At 47.4% G+C, this 15,201-nt stretch overlaps 1 protein-coding gene across 2 annotated transcripts in view; it reads left to right on the forward strand.

Annotated features, from left to right (window-relative positions):
* Positions 1-9,627, forward strand: part of MCU (mitochondrial calcium uniporter) — a 168,412-nt gene extending 158,785 nt beyond the window's left edge. Inside the window, exons 5-8 of one of the 2 annotated variants that reach the window (XM_054035068.1) lie at positions 2,512-2,672; positions 3,481-3,687; positions 5,164-5,280; positions 7,813-9,627. In XM_054035068.1, coding sequence (XP_053891043.1) covers positions 2,512-2,672; positions 3,481-3,687; positions 5,164-5,280; positions 7,813-7,890 — 563 coding nt within the window. In that variant the 3' untranslated portion in view covers positions 7,891-9,627. The remainder of the gene's footprint in view (positions 1-2,511; positions 2,673-3,480; positions 3,688-5,163; positions 5,281-7,812) is intronic. The other variant, XM_054035069.1, reaches the window with a different exon arrangement.
* Positions 9,628-15,201: the final 5,574 nt, after the last annotated feature.

Below are 15,201 nucleotides of genomic sequence, written 5' to 3' on the forward strand. Positions count from 1 at the left end.
GTGGTCTCTGAACAGATGAGTCAATGGAGAATTCCCTTTGGAGTCCATCTGCTCACCTCTTTAATGAGCCAGAAGGGGTAATTTCCCCTCTCTGAATACTGAATCTCCCTCCTCACATTCCCACACCCCTATTGGTTCAAGGAATGAGTGAGACTTTGAACGTGTCTCCTAACCATAAACCGGTGGGACCCCAAGCTCTTCTCAACCAGTCTTAAGACACTATACAAAGTGAATCTGCCAATTAACTTCTAATTTTTCCCTTTGTTAAATCAAATATACCATTATATACTTTTCTGTGTTGAGAGGAGAAGTTATTTGTCCCAGTGTAGAACAGTTCATGCAACTCTAATACATGATGATGACTAGACCTGCTAAATTTACGCAGCTCAGCTGTGTGGTAGCACAGACAGTAGTAGTGCTGGTTCAGATGGAGTCTAGGATCAGCTATGAAAATTGAAATTTCCAACTCTGGCTCATTCTCCTAGGGAGAATTCCTTGATTAGCTGATGGCTGTAAAATTATTATTCACCAACAATCTCCACCATTAAGTTTCATCTAACTTTTCAGCTGTATTTTCATTTTACAAATACTCTTTCAATATATTTTAGAAAATAAATGCCAAGAAACCACAAAGTTGAGTTAAAAAGATATTTTCAGCCAAGCATTCAGGTAGAAGCTACTTCCTTTTTAAAAGGTGATTTATTGTTTACATTAAAGAAAACAGTCTGCTGATATTTGATCTAAATAAAAGATGAGAAGTGTGGCTTAATATTGAGCCATCTCTTACAATGGAGCTGCTGGTGTTAAAGCTACAAATATTTTTTAGTTTTTACTGAATGGATATTTTTTAAACTTAGCTTGGTTTCCAAGTCTCAGTAAAATCTAGAAATCAAGCTAAACCTGAAGATTGTATACTGCAATTTACTGTATACAAGTTTATATACATTCTAACTCTGGGGTGGGCAGACTTTTTGGCCCGAGGGCCACAGGCGCCAACTTTTGTTGGCGCCGGTGGGTGCTCGCGCCCCCCCCAGCCCTGCCCCCGACTCTGCCCCCTCCCTGCCCCTATTGGATCCCTCCCCAAATCCCTGCCTTGGCCCCGCCTCTTCCCCAAGCACGCTGCGTTCCTCCTCCCCCCCCTTCCTCCCAGGCTTGCCGCGCGACACAGCTGTTTTGCGGCGCAAGCACTGGGAGGGAGGGGGGAGAAGCAGGACGTGGTGGCCCGCTCAGGAGAGGAGGCGGGGTGGGGAGCTGCCAGTGTGTGCTCCGCCCCCACCAATTTTTTCCCCATGAGTGCTCCAGCCCCGGAGTCGGTGCCTGTGCCAAGAGCCACATCTGGGTATGGAAATTGTATGGTGGGCCATGAATGCTCACAAAATTGGGGGTTGGGGTCCAGGAGGGGGTGAGGGCTTCAGTTGGGGGTGTAGGCTCTGGGGTGGGGCTGGGGATGAGGGGTTGAGGATGCAGGAGGGTGGTCTGGGCTAGGACCGAGGGGTTCAAGGGCAGGAGGGGGATCAGGGCTGGGGCAGGAGGTTGGAGCACAGGAGGGCGTTAGGAGTGCAGGGTCCAGGTGGCACTTACCTGAAGCAGCTCCCAAAAGCAGCAGTATGTGCCCCATCCAGCTCCTTCGTAGAGGCGTGGCCAGGCAGTTCTGCGCGCTGCCCCATCCGCAGGCGCTGCCCCTGCAGCTCCCATTGGCCGCGGTTCCCAGCCAATGGGAGCTGCAGGGGTGGCGCTTGGGGTGGGGGCAGCGTGCGTAGCCCCCCTGGCTGCTCCTATGGGTAGGAGCCGGAGCGGGGACATGCTACTGCTTCCAGGAGCTGAGCGGGGCAAACCCCCAATCCTGATCCCCAGCTAGAGCAGGGTAAGCCCCAGACCCCGCCACCCAGCGGGAGCTTGAGGGTCGGAATAAAACGTCTGGAGGGACGGATGCAGCCCCTGGGCCGTAGTTTGTCCACCCCTGTTCTAACTTGTATTGACAAATTGACACTGGATAACATATTTTAAGGCAGCCATAATACAAGTAAGCAGAATTAAAATTAAGCTTCCAATCTTTTAACATTGCTTTTCATGGCTTTACAGTGCTTGATTTCTCAACTTTAATGTTTAAATTATTGAGATTTTCTGCATGGAATATATACTAGTTAGTATTTAATTAGCTATGACTCTCCTTTACTGGCTTGCTTGATTTTTAATAAGCATTCCATATTTGGTGTTGGGATAAAGACTATTCTGTTAATTGGCTATGTTGGAATATTTGGGTATAAGGCAGTATAGCCGTTGCTATCAGTTTTTAGGTGCATCTAGCGTGAAGCATAGCTTTCTTCCTAGAAAGTTTCATAACTTTGCTTAAAACTCGAGTGCTGCAGCTCTGCAATAGACTGTTCTATAAATTTTCTCTGCAAGCCGAATAGATACTAATGCAAATCCCTGGAATCCCATAGCTGTTTTGAAGAGTACATGATAACCAATGTGGATAAAGGCACATAAAGCAGTCTCCTTTTTCTTTAGACCTCCTAAGCCATGAAGATGCAACCACGCTGAATGATGTGAAGACATTGGTTCAGCAGCTGTACACCACTCTGTGCATTGAGGAACACCAACTGAACAAGGAAAAGGAGTTGATTGGGCGGCTAGAAGACCTCAAGGAGCAGCTAGCACCCCTGGAAAAGGTGAGATGTGAAATCTCCAATGGAAATCTACTTATCCACTGAACCCATTTACTTTCATGGTTATAATGAAGTCTGTCTTAAATAGTGGCACTAATTGTACATTAAGCTTTAAAAACCATTTGAAACGTAAAGACTGGCTCACTCAATGAGAGGAAAGCCATGTCTATCGTCTTCACAGAAATAAATAGTATCGCTGCATAGAGTTGAAACGTGGTGGCTTCCCAAATTGGCCCCAGACACCAAGACCCCACATTCTTGCAAAAAGTGTTTTCATTTTTAAACCATTTTATTTATTTAATTTGATAAGAGAAAAGAAGAAAACACAAATAAAGCAAACAAGACAGGCTAATAAATATTTTGAACCATATTGATTTCAAAGCAATATTTTGATACAGTAAAAGTAGGAGATATCATAAGTAGTTGTAACAATCTCCAGAGCAGCCATTAGTATAAAACATATTAAAAGACAAAGACTGAAAATAGTGGATCAAAGCACACACCAACAGCATAGTGATGACAATCGTATACCTACGTAGTCATCTACATTTCTGACAAGAATATAAATGGTGCCGTGGCTAAGTTTCTATAATTTAAGCAAAGTAAATATGTGAGATGTGGACCCAAAAGAGGCTAGAGTTAGTTTTGGGTTCCCTGAGCTCTTTCTGCATCAACTATAACACTCAAATCAAGCACCTGTAAACTCTAACCACTTTCGTAGAAAGTATACCTTTATTTTTTACCTGATCTCAGAATGACTGTCTCAACCCCATAAGGTATTGAGAATACAAAACTGTTTGTTTGTGTCCAGCAGGTCAGAATGGAAATCAGCAGAAAAGCAGAGAAGAGGACCACCTGGGTTCTGTGGGGTGGACTGGCCTACATGGCCACTCAGTTTGGGATTCTGGCCCGACTCACCTGGTGGGAGTACTCTTGGGACATTATGGAGCCAGTCACCTACTTTATCACCTATGGTAGTGCAATGGCAATGTATGCTTACTTCGTAATGACACGTCAGGTAAGACTTGCCCTCTGTGTTGTCATCGTCTTAATGACAGATTTAGCTTATGCAAAGCTTTGAAAAGCGTGCCCTTTGGACACCTTCCTGCCCCCTTTCACGATACCTTTATTTCTCTCCCCCAACACACACCAAATTTCCCCATTCACTACTGGTGGCATGAACATGAAAATTACCCTCATCTGTTACTGGATATGCACTAGCTATTCATAACTGAGGCAGTATCTTGCTGGTTGAGGAGAGTACTATTAGTCTGCCATGATAAAACAGAGCTATCAGTAGGTGTTCTCTGTGCATGTGACTAGCTTTTAATAACTTGGAATTAGATCAGCCTGGAACCTTATTCCTGTAGATCAAGGAGGGTCCTTACCTTATAGAGCACAGAAGGAAAGCTAGAAGAACGTGTTCAATTGGTTCTTTTCCTGGTTTTACTGCCCAATTCTTTCTAATTTCAATTCCTTCAATCCAGGCAGTGCAGATCTTCTGGATAAGTTTCACCTCAGTCTATTAGTGCCCTGTGACTTCCACATCCATTAGCTCCCGTGTTTTGTCTTTGAAGACCATGCCTTCTTTGGACTCAGCTAGAATTGTTAAATCTAAGCCCTCAGACAAAAAAGGAAAAGCAGGGGCAGATCCCCAACAGGAATTCCCAGTAAGAAGAGATCTAAGTCATCTCACCTTTCTCATTCAACGGAGGCTCTATGGCCTGATCTGAGCTCTGGTACTGCCTTGAGAATTGATATCAAGGCCCAGGGCATTTGGGATTAGCTCAGAATCAAGGGTCTTCAGCACTAGTGATTATGGTACCAGGTTCTCTAGTACAGCTGTCTTCAGTGCTACTCACTTCTGTACCGAGCACATCAGTACCAGGCACAATCCTGATATTACCTTCTCCTGCATTGAAGTTTGCAGCACTGTCCCCTTGCAGTACATGAACAGGGCTTTTTCTTATATAGGCACCTATTACCCCCCATCCCCTGTCCCGATTTTTTACACTTGCTATCTGGTCACCCTAGCTGGTGAACTTCTCTCTAATTACCTGTCTCTAGCCTAAAGCTCCCCTTTGCAGCCTAATTAGTTGATTGGGCCCATCTGGGCCTAATTCAGCTTTTGCATGGCCAGTGTGGGGGAGCACACCCCATCACATGCGCATATGCCAGCATCCCAGAATAATCCCACAGTTTGATGGTTTGGCACACTTAACTCTTCCTTCTCAAAAGAGTCCCAAATTTAGGGCATATGGGGGGCTACTGCAAGTCAGGATTGAGGTTCAGAGACAGGTAAGTGTTGGAGAAGTGGAGTGACTGCTTGCATTTAGCAAGCAAACCCACACTTAAATCACCAGTAACCATTCAGCCCCTCCTCCCCAAAAAGCACATCTAATGTATGCTGAGCTAGTAGCAGCCTGTGGTTGGAATTTTAATTCTTATCTCTGCCTCTCATCCCCTGGCTCTGCTCCCCTCTCTTTCTCTCCAGGAGTATGTTTACCCAGATGCCAGGGACAGACAGTACTTATTATTTTTCCATAAAGGAGCCAAAAAGACACGTTTTGACCTAGAGAAATACAATCAACTCAAGGATGCAATTGCTCAGGTAATTCAAGGTTTTGCCGGAGTAAAAACGAAAGAACTCATCCCCCATTTGTGTTTTTAACCATTATTGATGGGTGCATTTCAAGTGAAAGTAGAATGATAGTCTCTGTCTTAATTTGGGTTTCCAGTCTACTTTCTTGTCGCAGCCATCAATAAACCGTTAGTTGGGTTTAGTATTTTGGCATGCGCTATGCGTAAGGAAACAGGTGCAACTGCTGTTCAAAGATGGAGTCTGAAAAAGGAGCCATGTATCTGTAAGGGCTTCTGAGAAACTATTGGCAAACCTTGCATCTTTTTAGAGATGGTTGGAGCACTTCATGCCTCAGAGGGTCTGAGTCTAGATTTCCTCCTTTCTCTGCTTCTGTTCACCTACACACTATGGATCTACTAAGAGGTGAAGACTTTTCATCCACTCAGTTCATGTCTCCCTGGGTGTGTCTTGATCATCAAGAGCCCTGTATAGTAGGCAACGGTTGTTTTCTGCTGCAATGACTTTCAGTATGTGGCCTGATGATTATAGGTTCTTGCTTTCCTTACCACTCTTATGTAATTCCATGAGTGCTACTGGGTGACCATAGGTGGCGAGTTCTATACCCACGTGGTGCTCAGGCACCAGCAATATTCAGAGCCCAGGAGCCCAGCTCCACCAATATTTGGGGCTGGGTGTCCCCCCACCAGTCCCACCTGCCACCCTCCCATCCCTCCCCTGAGTGTCCCCTGGCCCCCTCTTGCCTTCCAGGGACCTGGAGCAGCGAGTCACTGTCTCTTCTGTGCAGCTTCATGCTGCTTCCCTGCAGCAGCAGTTGCTGCAGGGTCCTAGTGCCCCCCATCTCCACTGCCAGGGCAGACTGACTCTGAGTCTGCCCTTCCCTTTTCCGGCGGGACCCTCCACCAGCACAGGGGGCCCCCTGCCCACGGTCACCACTCCTGCCCCATGCTGGGCAAGGAGGCAGCCCCATCCCTCACCCCCAGTGAGGCTACAGTCAGGGGCAACAGCAGGGGAGGAGGCGCATGCAGCACCCCCTGGCACCCACCACAGAGGAGGCGAGGGAGATTCCTGGATCTGAGAGAGGCCCTAGGAGCACATGCAGTGACAGGGGTAGGGGTGAGTGTGCTGCGGGGGGAGGGGGGGGCAGAAAAGGGGGGCTCCTCCCCCAGAGCTCGCTGCTGCTGGCAGGGAAAGGGCTGGAGGGAGTCCTCCTCTCTGGCTCCTGTCCCAGAGCAGCCTGCCTGCACCCCAAACTCATCCCCAGCCCTGCCCCACCCCACACCCCCCACCCCCAGCCAGAGCTTTCAGCCCCCCGCACCCTCAACCCGCTACCCTAGCCCTGATTCCCTTCAACACACCAAACACCTCATCTCCAGTCCCAGACAGAGCCCTCATTCCCCCGCACCCTAACCCTCTGCCCGAGCCCTTCCAGCACCCCAAACACCTTATCCCCAGCCCCAACCAGAGCCCTCATCCCCCTGTACTCCAACCCTCTGCCCCAGCCCTGAGCCTCTCTAACACTACAAATACCGCAGCCCCAGACAGAGCCCTCCCCCTCACACTCCTACTCTCACCCAGAGCCCCTCCCACATCCCAAATCCCTCATTCCCAGCCCCAGACAGAGCCCTCACCCCCTACACCCCTAATCTCACTCTGAGCCCCTCCTGCACCCCAAATCCCTCATCTGCAGCCACAGCCCTCATCCCCTCCCATCCCCAAACTCCCTCCCAGAACCTGCACCCCCTCCCTACGCACCCCCTCCCATCCCCAAACTCCCTCCCAGAGCCTGCACCCCAATCCCCTGTCCCAGCCTAGGGCCTGCACCCCAGACCTCCTTCCCCACCCAAACTCCCTCCCAGAGCCTTGGGCAGGTGGGGGGCGGAGTTTGGGGGGTGGAGTTTGGGCAGGGGCGGGTTCTGGGCACCACCAAAATTTCTACAAACCTGCCACCCCTGTGGGTGACTGTACCACTTGGTGAACCTGCAAGTCTGAGCAGTTCACTCTGTGGCTGTACCAGATTGTCCTCTATCAGGCCAACTTGAAAAAACAGATGTCTTTTATTGCTGCTACTACTAATTTATATAACAGCATTGGTGTTGAGAGTGGATTTATTAACAGAATTGTAGGGCACATTACCTGTCCCAAGGAGGTTACAGGTGGTTTAGGAAAAAATGACAGTCCCTGTTCAGAAGAGATTCTAGCTGTTGAGTGTCATTTTGCAAAGACTACACAATGGTAGTTCCTTGACTTTTGTATTGTTTTTTTTGTTTGTTTTTTTAAGACACTAGTTTGTCTCAATGGATTCTGGCTTCTGTTAAGTTAATTTTGTAATGATTGAATACCAGAACAGATGAGTAGTGTTCTAGGTGTAGAAAACCTTCAGTAAGTGACTACAATGACCAGAATAGCTGTTGCTGATACTAAGACTGTGACTTTAAGACTTTCTCTTTGGATATTTACTCTTCTGGCACCTGGGGGTTGGAGGGCAGGCACTGATGAAGATGTTTAAGAAACCTATTCTTTATACTTTATCTTTACTTTTAGGCAGAATTGGATCTTAAGAGACTTCGAGACCCACTGCAGGTTCACCTGCCTGTCCAGCAAATCGATGATAAAGACTGATCAGCAAAGAATGTCTGAATCCCAGCAAAAAGAAAACCTGTTCATAGCTCTTGCCTTTTTAATTAAAGCATTGCAGGTGAAAGCTGGGAGGTAGTGTGGGGGTGGAGGGTTTTTACCTTTAATTTAAAACAGAAAAGGACCGTGGGGGAAAAAATCTCTGAAATCTGAAGATCGGGCATTGTGGAATGTTAGCCTCAAAAAGGGCTTGGCAAATATTGTCACATGCAAGCATTTGTATCTGGATGAAAATGGTGTACAAATACAAGATTGGGGGTTTTCATAATGAGAATGTAATGCTGGGGGGCTGTCTTCTTCCAGCTTTGCAGGGTCTCCCTCTCAATAATGCACCAGCAGCCTGCTGAGCTCTTTTAAATTTTCCTTTTTTGATTTTTGACACACTTCAATAACAAAACGCACCAAAAAACCAAGCCATCTGGAGCTATGGCTGGTGAACAGACAATGAGCTCCATCACCATTAACACACAGTCCTGGTCAGACCTAGTGTCTTTTTTGTAAAGTTACTGCAAGACTGCTTTCTACTGAAAATCATGAGTTTCCCCTACCCACCCCCACTCCCACTCCTTTCACTGACTTCTTCCATTACTTGTTTGTTACACTGATGAGTTTTATCCAAATCAGAAATGGAACTCTTTGTTCTAAATGTTTGATAATGGACACTCTGGATTATTCCTTAATACCGTCTTCAAGTGTGAAGTGTCCCAGTGCTCTAGAGCTACCTCTAGAAATAATGGCAACATTGCATGAGAGTTTTTATACTCAGTCTTAAGGAAGGAAGGTTTTCGTCTTTCCCACCCCAAATCTGGTAGCCACCTGGATGACCAAACCTTGAAGGTTTCAAGGATTAGGAAATTGACTCAGAATCATGACTCTTACTTAACCAAGCAGTTTCAGAATGGGAATAATTAAATTTGATGAAGTTCGACTGCTTGTGTAATGGAATAAATGGTCTCATTTGTGGTACACTGCCATATCTGTAGGCTTTGTCGAAGGCCAAGGTTCCTGTAGCAAAAGATACAGAATTCCACTTCGATTTGCTATCCCGCTCCCTTATTTAGCTAGCTTTCAATGAACTCTGATGGCCACGGGTCAGGATTTCTTAGGGGTGGCTAGTTGCATCTCCCATTCTCATTTAAAAAAAGACATTGGGGTTGGCAAACCGACACATTGCTCTCCACCTTGCCTGAAACTAGTTGATTTATAAGCTCCACACATAATACACAGAAAAGATGGGGGTTTCTCTTGACAGTTCATTCTTACTTCTCACTGTGTCTTGATGAGAGGCTCCAGTTTTTGGAGAACCATGTTAAAAAAGAACAACAAAAACCAAACCAATATTAAGATGCCAGGTGCCTTGCAGATATGGAAAAACAGATGGGATTGTTGCTGCCTCTCCTCACTCGGTGGCGTGTTGGACTGAATGGATGCATGTTTCTAATTTTTTCTCCCCACATTTTCCCTGTCTTTTTGTTTTAATTACATTATGTGGGTTATTTTGTACCTGTTTTATCCTGTTTGCGTGCCGAGTTTTAAAGGGAAAGAAAATGAACACAGTCTTGTAGCTGAAACCTTGCTGTGTGTTGGGGTGAGGGAGGGGCATGGAGAAAATCCTTACTTAAAAAAAAAAAAAACTGAACATGTGTAAAATCCTGTATCATTTATGAAATATGTATAAAGCAATGTACTTCTGGAACAATAAATAACTATTCAGTTTTTGAACTCAAGTGTTCTTAAAAAACTTTATTTTCCCCAGTTGAGGGGGGAGCGTCCCTCAGACTGCAGCTGAACTCCTAATTTCCCCTTATTTCTTTTAATTCAAATTGCATTTCCCTGACCTTATCTCATTTGAGGCCATTTTGATGCAGACACCAACCTTCCTGTTCAGACTCAAATGGAGCTGTCACCATCTTATGTCACACATGAGATCCATCAATAGTGCTTCTGTAAAAGCTTTGTGCAAATGTTACCACCTTTGTTGTGAACAGTATACGTCACTGTAGAGGTTGAGGAAATCAGAGGACATCTTGGCAAGCTGGAACTCCAGCATAACAATATATCCAGGGTGCAGCTCATCTGGAATGCAGCAACCTGTGTCTTTAGACCTCAAGCTATCCCAGCATTTTTAATTTTAAAGGCTTTTCATTGGATTTGGGCATTCAGAGATTTAAAGTCTTTTAAGACTTTAGTGGCTGTGTTGGTTTGTTTGACACAAACATTTACCTGCTATTCATGGCTGTTTGTTAAGATCATAATTAGCAGGGTATTTCGTTTATCCTGGTTACAATCTCAACACGCTGGGTTCCAGAGGATTTTCTCCTGTTTGATTGTGGAATAAATTATTGGCTAGTATTCACACACAGCCCCTTTTAGGATTTAAAACCAGGTTGAAAGTGTCTGTTTTTACCTATCTGTAATTGTGATCAATTTTTATAAAGTTTAATTGTATGGTAACAGCAACTTTTTTCCAATACTGTAGTTAGATTAGTCCCTTCCCTCTTCTAGACACACCCATTTGGAACATCTTTTACATAAAGAACTGGGCAGAAGTGGCATCCAAAAGTATTCTGGGTCTACTTCTGGTAGCCACTAAAAGCTAAAATCCCTAGTCGCAGGGCATGGAAATACCATGAAGGAACTTTTCCCTACCTCCTTTATCATTCCAGAGGAGAGTCAGAGCGAGGGAGGGAGGAGGTGAGGTGAAGTTACTGATTCTACAATCTTCTACTGGGCTGGTTGTCTGTTCTGGTGTTCCTGTAAGTCTCAGTTCCCTGCAAGTTGTCCTTACCTGAATAATTCTCCCTGCCCATTAGCCCCACCAAAATGCACATCTGATTGACACATGGAGGAGGGTACCGTTACCAGGTTATAGTCTGAGAAGTGCCAAAAAACTCAGAGCTCCTGGCACTTTTTTGCATGTATTTTCTCTTCTGTTTAAAAGCCAAACAGGTAGTAATGAAATTTCTAGTTGTTACCAATTTAAGCATAGACAACCTTGCCTAATGCAACACTGCATGCACCAGCTCCAGTGTAATTTGTCACCGGCAAGATGGAAGCAGCTGCAATTATGGGAACTGTTGCCTTAGTTCATCTGTTCCTTTGTCTCCCAAGTTCATTCTCAGTTGCTGAGACAATAGGCTGTGTGCTTATCACTTCCAAGATATGTGACTGTTCTTTTTAAAAGTGTGTTTTTAGGGAGTGGAGTGTTATACCCCTCCCCTAGACAAGAGAGGTGATATTCAAGTTCTGCATTGCCCCGGGTGACCCTAACCTGGAGGTCTGTCCATCCAGAGTTGCCTCTAACCTTTCCCCTCTCCTTATAGGTAGCAATGATGTTGTTCCATAGACCAGCTGTTAGTCATCCATTTTATAACAAGCAACTGCCTTTGCAGTTCACACTTCTCTAACATACGAACTCCAATGTCTCTTCTGTAATATGCTAGAACTGCCCTAGTCTGGTAAGAGATCCTGAAGCTGTTGTTGTCCCAGGATATCTTGTACCACACCCCATCAAATAAAGCTGCTAGATTTCCTCTACTAACTGAGCTATTAGATCATCTTATTTAACTCTTTATATTTTTGTTTGAGTTGAAAGCCATGCTGTATTTGTGGTTAGAGTGTGTATGCCAGTGGCCTTAATATGAATTTTGCTCTCTAGCAAGCTAGAAACTTAATTTTTTAAAAAGAGCATTGCTAAGCATTTCCCATAAAACAATGTTGCCACTGAATCCTGAAAACTCTTGCCAGTTCACCCTAAATAATCATTCCTGATCTCACACTGACATCCTTGTTTTAGATCCTTAAGTGCAGAAGGCCAGACCAGAGCATTCTTTGATGTACATAAGAAGGGTGGCAAATTTTGGTTTCCAAATCTAGAGCATTAGAGGCAGGTACCAGTCTGTAGCCTTGCCTGCATGATCCAAAGGGCAGGATACTGAAATAGGAGGTAGGTTCTAGTCCCAGTTCTGCTGTTGCCTAGCTCTGTGATCTTGGGGAAGTTCAAGTTTCCCCATCTGTAAATTGGGATAATGCTTATTTTACCTTGTAAAGTGCTTTGATCTTTATGGATGAATGCTGTGTAGGTGCTAATTAGTATAATTGAATTTCCAATAGAATATTTGCCAAATGAGGAATGGAATAACACCTCCCCCCACCCCCCAAGCATCCTAAACTCAAGGCTGACTGCACTGCCTCATCAACACTTTGTTTTTAATCTTAATGTGACCTTTAAATTTAGATTGCTTTTTCTTCACATGTGTGTGATTTAAGTTCCATAGTAGTGCCAAATGAAGGGCTGTTTAAAATCTTGTGAATTCAGTCTAGGTGCTGAATGAGTGCTCTGTCCTGGGACAGCTTGTTTACAGAAACAAGAGCTATCTAAGTAGAAGTCCTTGACACACACTCAATTAATCTTGGCACCATGTCCAGGCTTATCTGGAGCACACATCCTCCAGTTAACTGCGGATGGGGATCTTACAGCATGTGTCAGGCTTTCAATGGCTTCCCTGCATCAGGAAGTGCTGATCTGCTTTTTCTTCCACCTTCTGCCAGCCAGGGGCTCTCAGGCCTTCCAGGATCATTTCTGCAGTGAAAGATTTCATTAGCTCAAACAGCCACTGGTGTAGTGTTTCCATCTAACTTTCATGTGTTATAAGGATGGTGGTTCTTCGAGTGACTGCTCATGTGTATTCCACAATAGGTGTGCAGGCTCACCATGTACACTGGTGCCGGAAGTTTTCCCCCTAGCAGTACCCATAGGGGAACGCCCTAGCGACCCTTGGAGTGGCGCCTCCATGGTGCGGTATAAGGGGCGCTGCGCGCTCTCCCCACCCTTAGTTCCTTTTTGCTGCAAGTGAAGGTGCTTTGGAACTGCTCTGCTCCAGCTTTGCCGTAGCTCGTCCCCAAAACTGCTTGTTCATTCAGTGTGTAGTACCTGTAGTTTAGTTTAGTTTAGTTTAGCTAGAGTGCCCGGGCCGGGGCATGCCCCGTGCCACAGGTTTTAAGTCATGTGATACTTGTAGGCGATCTATGCCAGTTGAGTGATCCTCACACGGACTGTTTATGCTGTTTGGGGGGAACCCATCTCAGCGATCGCTGCAATACTTGCAAGTCGTTTAAGCCTCGGACCAAGAGAGAAAGGGACATTAAACTCGGGGCTATTCTGATGGAGTCGGTGCTGACCCCAGCTCCGACGTGCTGATCTGAGTTGGCACCGGGACACTGTGGTGTCGGTGCATGGCGACGCTTCGGCGCCATCCACTAGTCGGCACTACTCTCTGTCCATGGGGCACGCCATGAAGGCTAGGAAGAGGCCTTCTTCGCCACTGCACCAAAGTAAACCTGGGACAGAGGCTAGACCCGTGTTGGGCAGTCCTTGATCCCCACCGGCCTCTAGGCCTCCGACTCAAGTTGAGTGGAGTAGCCTGGCCCATTCGGAGCAGGCCTCCCTGGATGTCTGGATGCCCTCCACACCAGAGGCCCTGCAGGAAGCCCGAGATGTTATGTCCATGCCAGTACCAGGAGCACCACCGATGTCAGCCTTGCGCTCCAGAGGCAAGCTGCCGCTGGGATCTCTGCAGTCACCCCTGGCTAGGTACTGGTCGAGGGAACGTTCCTGACGCCGTTCACCGCCCAGCATCCATTCAGGGCAAAGTCCACGTGGATCGCCCTCGACGCCCACCAGGCTGTCTGGTTGGGTTCTATCTGACCAAGACTTTCAGCATTGCTCTGCCTCGAGGAGCGAACACCGGGACCAAGGCAGACGACGCCAAAGGTCCTCATCTCGGAGGGGCTATTGCAGCCGGTCATGGCAAAAACATTGATGTCATTCCCATTCCTTGTCCTGCTCCAGAACCCCGCCACGGCACCGCCTCCGCAGCCCTGGTTGTCGATCGCCGGCGTCTCGCTGTTGCAGGACTGCCCACCGGAGCCGATCGCGGAGCAGCTTTACTGATGGTACTGGTCCTCCACATCGGGATCGCGGTCCCGTGGTCGGCATCATTCCCGGCGCCACCACTCCTCCCGGTCCAGGGACAGCAGCAGGTCATACGTCAGCCTAGCCTCCCTTCGTAGTTGCCCATCAATGGGCCAGGCCAGCCAGGCCAAACAGCTGGCTCTGCTGGTGCCACAGCAGGTGCAGTGGCACCGGGCCCCGTGGCCAGTCCAATAGTACCAGTGAGCACCGTGGCCCCCGACACAGTCCCCAGTGGGGGCTCGCTTGGTGGCCGGAGCCTCAGAAGAACCATCGGCCTCCCTCTCCAGACCTCCAAGGAAGGAGTCGGCGGGACATACATCCTCAGCACCGTGCCTGGAGACCAACCAGGTGGTGAACCCTCTGGTGCTGGTGGACACACAAAGTACCACACCGGCCTCCTCACCCTCCCCGGATGAGGTGATTACGGCCCCTCCTCCCGCCGTCCCACAGGAGGACTTTAGGGCCCACCAAGAACTCTTAAAAAGGGTGGCATCAAGCCTCCACCTCCAAGCAGAGGAGATGGAGGAGCCCTCGGACTCCCTGTTTAACGTACTGTCGTCCTCGGCACCGGGCAGGAGGGCCTTGCCTCTCCACGAAGAGGTGGCGAAAATTTCAAATGCCCTGTGGCAAACTCCGGCCTCATTGGCCCCTATCTCTAAGAGAGCAGAACGCAAGTATTTTGTACCTGCCAAGGGGCATGAATACTTATACACCCATCCTGTTCCTAACTCCCTGGTGGTCGAATCAGTCAACCACAGGGAACGGCAGGGCCAACCAGCCCCTACCCCGAAAAATAAAGATTCAAGGAGGCTGGACTCGTTTGGAAGAAAAATTCATTCATCCTCAAGCTTCCAGTTACGGGTGGCAAACTACCAGGCTTTCCTGGGCTGGTATGAGTTCAATCTGTGGGGCTCCCTGCCCAAATTCAAGGATCGTGACAGGAAGAAGTTCAAAGCACTGGTGGAGGAGGGCACAGCGGCTGCCAGGGCAACCCTGCAGGCAACTTCGGCTGCAGTAGACACAGCCGTGCGATCCATGGCTTCCGTGGTGTCCATGAGAAGGGCTTCATGGCTCCTGCTCTCTGGGCTGTCCAGCGAGGCGCAGACCTCCCTGCAGGACCTCCCGTTTGACGGCAAAGCTCTGTTTGTGGAACAAACGGATATAAAGCTGCATGGCCTGAAAGACTCCCGCACGATTCTCTAGACTATGGGTCTCTATGTTCTGGCTCTGGCTAAACCTAAGTTCAAGCCGCAGCAGACTCCTGCTCAGGCCACCCATTCAAAATATGAGACCGCTTATATAAGAAGTCGTGGGACTATAAG

Source organism: Malaclemys terrapin, chromosome 7 (assembly GCF_027887155.1).
Source record: "Malaclemys terrapin pileata isolate rMalTer1 chromosome 7, rMalTer1.hap1, whole genome shotgun sequence".
NCBI classification, from domain to species: Eukaryota; Metazoa; Chordata; order Testudines; family Emydidae; genus Malaclemys; species Malaclemys terrapin.